This window comes from Vanacampus margaritifer, chromosome 12 (assembly GCF_051991255.1).
Source record: "Vanacampus margaritifer isolate UIUO_Vmar chromosome 12, RoL_Vmar_1.0, whole genome shotgun sequence".
NCBI lineage: Eukaryota > Metazoa > Chordata > Actinopteri > Syngnathiformes > Syngnathidae > Vanacampus > Vanacampus margaritifer.
This window is the reverse complement of record NC_135443.1, coordinates 20,895,944-20,906,937: the sequence shown is the minus strand read 5'-3', so window position 1 is coordinate 20,906,937 and position 10,994 is coordinate 20,895,944. Positions and strand designations below refer to the sequence as shown.

Sequence of the window (10,994 nt, the reverse complement as noted above, 5' to 3'; positions counted from 1 at the left end):
AATTGAATATGTCCTGATTTCATTTATGTAATGTATTTTAATTATTACTTTAATTATTTTATTTTATTTTTGTTATGTATGTTATTTGCAATTGTGTGTGAACATGATAGAAATTGTTTTTTTGTTTTTTGTTTTTGTTGTTGTTTTTCTGTGACCTACTGTGAAGTTGGGAAGTTATTGTTGATTTGTAAGAAAATTTGATTGTTGCCAAGTTTGTATGTTTTACTGCTTCATTTGAATATATATGTATATATTTTTTTTTAAATGAAAGCCTCTTTAGCTTGCTTATGCTTTTGCAGAAAAATATTTAGCTTTATTATTCCCACGTTCAACAAGTGGTGTTGTATTTGAATCACCCTTCATTGTCACTTCTCCTGTGTTCGTCTTTTTCCATGTTGTGTTGCATGCAAAGCCATGTTTGTTCTGTAGATTGCAATAAAGTTAGGGGGGGGAAAGTGTTCGTTTTATTTGCTTATTGCTTCTTCTACGCTTTCTGTTAACTCCCTGTAGCTGCGCTATAGCGCCACTCTAGACTTGGCATATACATTACAGCCGTTAAACGTTCTCAGTGTCTTCTCTTAGACACGCGCAAGTCTTGAACTGCTTCTGTGTGTACGAGATTTGTTTGAATAATGAAGCCGGCTTTGCTTCCGTCTGGACGGGGCCTGAGAGTGTGAGAGCTGTAATATCAAATTTAAGACACCTGCACCTTATTCACACTACAGTAAGGCCTTGTAACACTAACGAGTCACATGACACTGAGGAGAAAAAAACCCACTACCTGTGCTCTATTTATAAAAAAATCATTTTGGGGGGTATTCACTTTTGTTGACAGGTGTTTGGCTATTAATACAGTATTTTGAGTTATTTTAAGGGAACGATACTGTACACTGACTACTTATCTTTTTGTCAAAGTGTAATTTCTTTAGTGTTGTCCAATGAAAAAATCTAATAAATATCTACAGAAATGTGAGGGGTGTACTCACTTTCGTGAGATACTGTATGAGTGTTGTACAACGTACCTTATATTTGATTAAAATACAGTAGAGTAGTATTGTTGCATTAATGAACAACTGGGGGCAGTATAAAACCAGACACATCAGACAAGTGGTGCATTTCAGATCTAATTTTATTTATCTAAAAATGTTTCATTTTATTGTAAATATAAACATCTGCACACATGTCAATAGCCAGACACATTTGTAATTATCATACTTTACACAGTAATATCCACAAAAACATTTTGCAGCATTGACATCATACATACAGTAGAAAATTACCGAAGAAGAACCTTTAATCTTAACTCATTTTTTTTCATTGCAAGCATTATTGTTAAAACTAAAGCACACATCTCAGTGGATCAACTTTTGCCATCTTTACCATCTAATCTCTAGTCCTGATCCCTCCTAATCATATTCTAGTAACATCTTCAGGCTGTGGGTATTCACGACTTAAACAATTTAACTTTGAATCTTGCCTACAAACAAAAATATGATCAAATCTTTGTGTATTTTTGATCACTGACCACATTCAGTTGTCTGTCCTGTTATTATCCGAATGATCAATTCCACCTCTCCACAGCCTCTCTCTTATCATAAAACCCTTTTATTAATACTCACAGTAAGTCAACCTTCCCTTGCACAACTTCATATAAAATCAACAAAATACACACTTGTTCATCTGTGTTATTTATTTAATAAAATAATTTGCATCAGTTACAGAAGCTGTACATTACTAATATGCTGTAATGTGAAGTACTGTAAGTGCACATTGTTTACTGCGACTGAAAATAATTAATACCAGAATGCCACAACCGTAATCCATAGTATTTAATAATTCCATGGTAGTTTTATAAATATTCATTTATATTTAACATCTTTTATGCATTTCAAATTAGAATAAATGTGTTTGCCGTAACCCTATGGTTCGCTTTAGTGTACAGTGTGTTAGTACAAAAAACTAATCTAAGTATGCATGTGAGTAAGCAGCAACATTAAAAATGATAAACATGTTTATTTCTAGAAACTTGAACCAAAGAGCTTAATAACTTTTAGTTTTTAGGGTTGCTTGTTTATGTGAAGGGAGAAGACATCTCTTTCCAAAACCAAGTAACCGCAAATCTATGAAAATATACCATGTAATGTTTGCCTAATTCTTTGGCAAAACAAAAAAACCAACACTAGCAGCACACCTGGACATTGTGTGGTAACGGTTAATTTTCACTTATTTAAAATGCCCCAGGTCTCCACACACAAGGCTGAACACCCCCCTTAGTGGCAACAAAACGCGGTTTGGGTGCCTGGACTGGGTTAGACTTGAGAGGGGTCAGCGAAGAAAGCACACTGAGCTCAGGAGCACTCTTGAACTGCTTGGCTACCTGGAGGCCGCTGTTATAAGTCACCGGACTGTAAGGTTTTGCCACACCAGGCGCAGAGTTTGGAGGAGGCATGACAGATAATTTTGGAAGGCTGGGCAATCCACCTATTTGGGAGGAAAATGAAGCGGACTCTCTGAATGGGGCTCGTGCCAAGTTGGTGTCGGGGGTTGGAGCAGTCGGACCAGGAGGTGGAGAAATCATGTCAGAATGATCTATACGCTCACCAAGGCTGGTGGCTGAACGTGGTGCGAGGACTTTAGGAACTAGAGTGGGAACAGACATAGGTGTTGGTGTTGAGAATCTCTTGATCTCATAGGCACGAGCTGTTTTTACGGGTATCTGCTTCGGTGAAGTTAATGAGCTGCCCACCAATGCTGTATAGTGTCCCTGCCTGTGGTCCTGGTGAGAAGGGCTGACTGAGAGATTTGCAGCACTACCACTGTAGTTAAACATAGCAGAGTTGAGCTGGTAGGGTTGCCTTCTTATGAAATCCAGAGCTTGGATGCCCTCTCGCTGGGAGCCACCTCTACTCTTACTACCCGACTTGGCCATGTTCCTCTGAGGCCCTGTGGGGATAGAGGGGGTGAGGAGTGGGTTATACCCTATAGGTGGAGGGGCACGCACATTGGATGAGTATTTCCATTGAGAGGGAAGAGAGGGGTTGGATGAGGAGTCCAGGTGTTGTGCAGTGTCATGCAAGGACACTTCCTGTTGGTAATGGGTCTGTGGAGGGGCATCCACTACATACATACCCATGCGGTTCTGTCTGCGAGCAAAGAGCTGAGCCCCCTTGCCACCTGCTTGAATGATCTGTGGGGCCTCCTGCAGAACCCGGGGCTTGGGTGCCACAGGAGGAGGCATTTTCACCATGCCGCTTCCTTCCTGTCCACCATCATAAAAATCTTCAGAGAATGGTTGGCCATGCTTGTGATGCGCGGCCCTCTCATCAAAATTCTGCACCATGGACAACAGTTCAGGGTTCGGTGAATTCTTCTTCACTTCTGGTACAATGAACATAGGTTTGGGTTTTCCGCCACGGCGTCGAGCCTCAAGTAAGATTCCTGTACGACCTCCTGAACCAGAAAGAGGGGTTGGATCTGCCGCTTCTGGATCGGAGACCGTGGACACTGGTGCTACAAGTGTCATGGGAATTTGAGTTGGGCATGGTTGAATTGTGACTGGCACAACTGGAGGGCCCAATGCAACTCGATGAATTGGACCAGGAGTTTGAGATATAGAAGGAGTAGGAGCTGAAACCATGAATTGTGGTGTCGTTGACACCACAGGCTGTCGTGGACCTGGTACCATATGCTGTGGTGAAGCCAAAACCATGGGTTTGGATGGAGCGGAAAATGTAGGCTGTGGTGGAGCTGGGGGCATTGGAGGCACATTTACATATTGGACTGGATAAGCAGCAGTCATCTGTTGAGCTGCGTGTGCTGTCTCAACAAAAGAGGAACTGGTCAAAGGGTTTAGAATGACAGAAGCCTCCGCTGTGCGAGTTACAGGAGCAGAAGGTTTAGAAGAGACTGGAGGACCGGGGAACAGCTGTAACATAACTGATGTAGCATTAATAGCCTGCTCTGGGACAGCGGAAAATGGTGGCGGCACAGCAGCTGCTGAGCTAGGTCGCTGGTTTGTCTTTGTGGCAGATGGGTTGAATGCTACGGGAGCAGTTGCAGCCCGGATAGTAATGAAGCCAGGTGTGAAAGGACGTGCAGTTCTGTTGAGAACATTACTGGCAGCTGGCTCTTGTATGGATGTCTCTACTGATGGTGTATTGCCAATGATCATATCCACAGAGGCGATGGCTGGCCTGGGTCCCCCTTGTGTACCCATTCTAGCTGTTCCACCTGTGACCTGGGATGGATCTCCATTCGACATGCTAAATGTTGCTTGGGCTTGGTATACATCTTGCTGTATGGCTGTATTACCTGGGCTGTCATTGTAAAACATCTGGGCTTGCTCATTTATTGCCTGTTGGGCCGCCTGAGATTGTGTTGCCTCCACCTTTTTGGCATGCTCAGCAGCTCTTTTCCTCTGCTGTTCAAACAACTGGGCACCCTTCCCTGTGGTGGCATTTAAGCCCGGACTTGGAGCATCTTCTTCCCTGTCCCCACGGCCCTCGACACCCGCAGTTGCCCTTTTCTCAAGCATTTCCAAGTAGTCACTATCCCAAGTTGGGTCAGGTGCGGCCGAAAATCCCTCTTCCTCAAATTCGGACTCGCTGCCAGGTAACAGCCCATCTTCTTCTTGCGAGTCCAGGCACTGATCCTCATCCACACTCCCAAAACTTGTGAGTGTATACTTTTTGGAGCGTTGCCGCCTTTTCTTGAACATCAGCACCCCTTTGGAGTGAGGGTTGGGAGCATCCGTCAGTAGGGATGCAATTGTTCTACACTTGCTTCTGGCTTCCTTTACCTGCTTGTCCTGTGGCGTATCTCCTCGATTAAGCTCTGTAAAATGTAAAATACAAAGCTATTAGTCAATATTCTTTTTGATTGAATATAATTAACACACAATCAATTAATGTATCCTGTCAAATTATAAAGTGAGCACATCTACTGTACTCTCAAATATGATAACAAAAATATGTGTCTGTATTATATACAGTATACAGCAGTATGGTCAGGTATCTCTGAATTATTTTTTAGGTCATCATATAAACCAGTCCTGAATGACAGGGCTTAACAGCCATCAATCACCTCATCTGCTTCAGTAGCACTTCTGGAAAAATTCCAGGCAAGCCTTAAGCTTCTCACATTAGCTGGAGTGAAGGGTAAATCAATGAGTAAGTTCATGTATGTGCAAGCTGGTGGAAAGTTGCAAAGTTGCTGTGTAGGTGACTGGGGGGATGCCCTCAATATGCATTTTACACAAATAAAAACAATCTGCCTTGGAAGACTGGCTTCTCCATGAATGTGGTGGAGCAGATTTTTTGTGTATGGTGTTCAAAACTGGTAAAAGTCAGATTTTTTTTATTTTTTTTTTCATCTTTATGTGTGCGGTCTGTAACAGATAAACAATCTTTTAGGATTTGAAAAAACTCCTTGTGGGTGTACCAGGCCTAAGACTGATTACTGAATTTTGTCATAGAAACTGATAGTTAAAAACTGGAAACACTACCAAATATATTCTGTTCCGTGGCATACCAATGAGAATGTCCATAAACTGCTGTACTTACTAGCTTGCTTGGCCTTTTCCATGTATGTTGTTGTAAGTTCCTCATCAACGGGGTTATTCACAGGGCCCACCATGGGCACTAGCTGGCTACGAGAGCTCAGCATCATTGCCTCCTTTGCCCTCTCAGGGGATACCAATGGCACGTTAGCAAGCTCCAGGAAGTCCTCCTCCTGCTCTCCATCCCGTGCCCCCTGGTCGTCTGCAGACGAGATGATGGAAGATGTCTCAGTTGATGTCTGGGAGGACCACATTCCTGGAGCAGGCGGCTGGTAAATCACTTCCCTTCGTGCCACCCCAGGCATCCCCCCGTTTCCTCCACCCCCATGTCCTTCTGTCAAATTTGGATAAGCATGTGCATCTGGGGCGCTGTCATAGCCACTCATCTCTGAAGTCTCCCCTCCCTCAGGGGAGGTCCGTCCCATCGGTTTACCCGTGTTAGAATTGGGGCTGCGTCGTTTCTGACGCCGCTGCCTCTCGTAACCTGCCACATCTGCATCGCTATCAGTCTCGCCATAGTAGGCCTCACTACCAGGCGGCGAAGTCAGGCCACTGGTTAGGGAAGATCGGCTACGGTGGACCTCACGGATGGGCGCTTGGTGGAGGTCAGTGGGTGACAGGGTCTGGAGGGATGCACGGTACTCCTTGTCGATGCGAGGGGACGGGGCGCGGGTCACAAGCACCACAGACTGAAACCCAGCAGGTGCTCTGGAATTAGGAAGATTGGTGAAAAGACAATAACATGCAAGATTTGCAGTTCAAAGAGACTACACTATGTGACATACTTCCCCCCACTGTTTAAGGTGAACCAACATAATCCTTTTGTTCTTACCTTTTAACACGGATGTGTAATATCCCTGGAGAGGCATCTATGAGGAGCATAGCCTGGGCATGGGATAGCATATCACATGGATGATCATTGATGGACACCAGCTCGTCCATCTCTTTCAATCCGGCTCTGCATGCCTTGCTACGTTTGCGCACCTACATCAGCACAAATAGAAAGGAATGCTGTCATTCATAACAATCAAAATCAGGTCACTTGTGCCCAAGGTCTAGAATGCAAGTACAGTGAACCGCCGTTTTTGCCATCTTCAGGCCAAGGAACTGTGAGTCAGAGAGCTTCATGTAGTGCTTTGCTGGATCTTGTGGCATCTATAGACAATTAGAAGCTTTTTTAGGGGTGCCTCAATGTTGCTATTAATGGCATGGCTTTGCCAGAACACTGTACTATACAGTAATGTAAAAAGCTGCAAAAATCCATAAAAAAACGATAGTCAGAAACCGTACATTTTCGCATATCAGCAGCAGGAAAGTAGATGTGCTCTAAAAATGATATAATATAGCAGGTTTTATCAGAAATACTACAACGTTGTAGGGGAATGGTGGACACCTTTAGCGTTACGTGCAGCCTCATAAAACCAACCCACTGAGAGGTGCCGTTAAAGCAAGCAAATTAATGTTTTACTGGCTTCACAAGTCAGTGGTTCGGCTTATCTAGCTACTCGGCAGATTTCAAATGTAAAGCATGGCGATGTTTGTGTCTCATGTCTGAGGTAGGGCTTATTCCTCTGACAGCTTTGTCTTGCTGTGAACATATGCCACATGTTGCCGCTCAAGTGGGACACTCATGCACACTTAACATTTGAAGCCTTGCTATTTCTGCTCGAGATCTGTCAGGACCGTGGCAGTGTGCCTATCCAAAAGTGCCTCAGGTCCAATACCAATCATGTCAGTGAGCCCCATAATGAACAGAAGTCTCAGTCTTTAACCTTCAAGTTTCAAGCAAGTTTCTTTAGGCAAAACAAGTGAGGTCAAGTCCCAACTAAATTTCAGGCAAGTGGAGTCAAGTCATTACTTGGATTAAGCAAGTCATAGGTCAAGTCATACACTCTTGTTTAGCCACAAAATACATTCACATTCAGTATTGGTCCTTGTGTTAGCAGTATTATCACATCCACGATCATATTTTTTTGGGTTACAAAACCACTCTGTTTATTACTTTATTTTAATGTTTTTGATTAAACAAATAACCAACACGAAGCTTAGTTTATGTTTGACCAGCTGTTGATGAACTAAGCTGTGATGTTAACGTAGTTTACGTGTGTTTTTGGGGTTTATATTTCCAGTTTAATTTAAACGTTAAAAGTTGTTGTGTGTCTTATGTTTGGTTAGCAAACCTTGCACATTGTCATTCTTTTTTTCATATTTTCTCAAAAACAAAATAATCCTTGAATCCAAACGTAGTAATCTTTAGAGCTATCTCTATGATGTAAATCTGCATCTAGCATATGGGGTGGTTGCCATTTTCCTGCGCATTACTCATATAACTTGTTGAGTCAATGTAGTCTAAGTCAAGTCAAGTCCTAATATTGCTGACTTAAGTCTGGCTTGAGTCAAGTCACGTGAAGTCATCTGATTGGAGTCCTCCCACCACTGATAATGAATTCAAAGCAAGTCAGTGCAGTGTCGCTTGCACAGTATTAGCTACTGTCCTGACTTGACTTAAAAAAAGAATCGCCTGAGTCAACTTAATTACTTTTCTCCTAGGCTATTCTAGTTGACACGTAAAGCAATCCTCATCCTCATTTAGCAAAGCCTTTTTCAAAGTGGCCTGCTTGTGGTGCAGAATATCAATGATTCATTCAGTCACCTTGCGGTCAAAAAGCGTAACAGTTCCCTTACAAGCCGACAAACACCCACACATACACAGGAGAACACCACTGGTACAGAAATACATACTCACTCATAAATAAACACACAAACGCGCACAGGCACCAGTCCACGTGCGCAAACCCAGCACTCCCAAAACTCTAAACTGTCAGAGCTCCTACACCTGTTGGCGTATATGACGTCTGACGTGACCATGCCTTCCCTGCTCTCAGGGGTGAAGAAGCGCACCGATTTAGGAACAGCAACAGCTGTCTTTTGCCGTAAAGGTGATTTGATGTCCCCGTCACTCGGTATAAACACAACTAAGTCATCTAGATATAAAGACTTAGGTTGCAAAAGTGCATCATTTAATTAGGGATGACCTAAACCTCTGTAGGTGAACTTAATTTGACCTCTAAACTTTTGAATGCACATGATTAACTGCTCAGTGTTTTGCTGTTCACTAACAAGGAGCCGAATGGCATGGTGTTTGACCTGTGAATCAACCAGTACCCACATTTTCTGTTCTATCTCAACCCATGGTTTCCTTCTATGCCTTTCTGTGACCCCGACAGTCTCTCTGTATTCTGTTGCAACCTGCTGATGATACCCTGCAGTGCTATGTCAACGACCAACTCCACCAACGTTTTTTAAAATAATCAACGTCATCATTATTGTTTTTGCAGTTTTTCTTTTTCGTCTTCCGTCTCTTGCTGGCCATCTGACTGTCTGTGACGCACATGCGCAGTAGTGGTAATCCGGGACATTTAATGTAAACAGAAGCACAGTGGCAGTGTCATGGCTAACTTGTGTTAGCAACAGAGTCTGAAAGTTGTGGCTCATGTCTGATTTAATTTCTGATGTAGGGGCAGTCATGTCTGGAAGCTAGCCTTAGTTAGCACACACAGGTTAAGTATGTGTTGGATGTAACATTACCAGTGGCATGTTAGCCATAAGGAAGTTTTGGAAAAGACCCGCACGGCTGGTCCATTCCAGGCTGAATTGGTCTTGCATCGGCCGCGCACAAGCCAATGGCTGCAGCTGAAGACCACATGGTTGTGTTGATGAATATGGCAAATCACTTCTGGTGCACTTTGGCAATTTTACTGGTCACATATGCGAGCGAGTAGATGAAAAATTTACTTGCGTGTTCTCAAATTTTAGGCACAACCATTGTGCAACTATTTACAATGATTCTATACTGTTGGTAAATTGTTATGTTATCTTTGTGTCACAATATCAAAATATAAACATGATGAAGACCACTATTTAAATACCAACTTTTTTTGCTCATCCTTATAGCTTTTCCTGAGTTAGGGTAGCAGATTTGTATTATACAATAAATATACAATTTCAGGGGTCATTTCCTTGTAAGTTTTGGCATAGGTTGTGTGGGTGGATACCAACCTTCCCTATTTATCCGTGCTTGGGACCGGCACTGAGTACAGCTGGCTTTCACCCAAAATCTCTGTCACATATTAATCCATAGACCGAAGCCGAAATGATTAATTATTAATTATTGATTATTGATTTTAAATTTTAAATTTTAAATTTTTAATTTTTAATTTTTAATTTTTAATTTTTAATTTTTAATTTTTAATTTTTAATTTTTAATTTTTAATTTTTAATTGAGTGTGCATGTTTTTTTGTGTTTTTTTTTTAAGCACTAAGCTGAAACGCACACCCTGTCTAACCCTATTACCCACCGCTTCTCGACCCAAAATAGAAACCTGCTTGGTCAATACTTAATAAAAAGCATGTTCCCCTTAAATAATTTGTGGGCATAAAAGCCTTAATAGATGGCGTACAGCTCATGTGACAGATGATGTCAAGGATTGAGTCCTTGTAAACAAAAACAAGTAGTAGATGTTAACGTTTTATTTTTGTGCCTTTTGTATACAATGTAGATAAAGGTATATTTGAATCTAAAAAACAAAACATCCAAAAATGTCAAATTTAGAAACACAAGATCACAAGTCTTCCGTCGACCTGCAATCATTACACCACGCGGCATCTTAATCCGGATTTTACTGCTGTGGTGCATGTGTTTCCATATAAATATCAAATAACGTGACAGCCTGAACTTGAGCGAGTGATTATAGTGCCAATGGCATGTCCACTCTATACAATAAAAACACATTAACAGTTGGTACGAGGTTGACCTGAATCATATAGCCACGACCTTACCGATTAAATGTGGACAAAGTCATCGGTACATATCATCTATTAAGGTCATATTTTCCCTACTTTTTGTGTATTTCCATAGACATGGCTAAGTTGACAATTTGTCCAATCTTTCCACTTGAAATTGAAGTTTAATGTTGGGTAAGTGTTTAGCATGGGCGCATAGCTCATTTTGCTTTAAGTCTGGGGTGGAAGATAAGATCTTATGCCCCCTAAACCTACACAATTCCAATTTTCACTCGCAAAACCTAAAATATCAGTCTTTAAAAATGCCAATTGTCCAACTGAGTGCCCCATCTTACCTTGGCCACCTGTAGTGGTTTCTGGTGTTCCACACCACCTTGCAGACGGAAGCCCCACGGCGCTCCACCGGACAATGTAATCAAAACTTCCTCAGCAACCATTCTGATGCTCTCCTTTTGATCTTTATTTTCTGGCTTTTGTTTTTCTTTTTCCTGATTTGTCCCTGTTCTCTGTTTTTTCTTGCCTGGGTGGGGGCCCTCAATGCCTTGGTCCCATGGTAAGCAGTAAGGGCCCCCCTCAAACACTCCAACCTACGCTTTGCCTGCCACGCTGTCTGCGCTCTGACGTTTTTCTAAGT

General features: G+C 42.3%; 1 protein-coding gene across 1 annotated transcript; it reads right to left on the bottom strand.

The window, feature by feature from the left end:
* Positions 1 to 1,111: 1,111 nt before the first annotated feature.
* Positions 1,112 to 10,891, bottom strand: synpo2la (synaptopodin 2-like a). The gene is made up of 5 exons (XM_077582195.1): positions 10,696 to 10,891; positions 6,390 to 6,541; positions 5,562 to 6,265; positions 3,598 to 4,833; positions 1,112 to 3,504 (listed from the first exon to the last, which is right to left on the bottom strand). Exons 1-5 carry the CDS (start codon positions 10,795 to 10,797, stop codon positions 2,228 to 2,230), a joined length of 3,471 nt encoding a protein of 1,156 aa, XP_077438321.1. The 5' UTR covers positions 10,798 to 10,891; the 3' UTR covers positions 1,112 to 2,227.
* Positions 10,892 to 10,994: the final 103 nt, after the last annotated feature.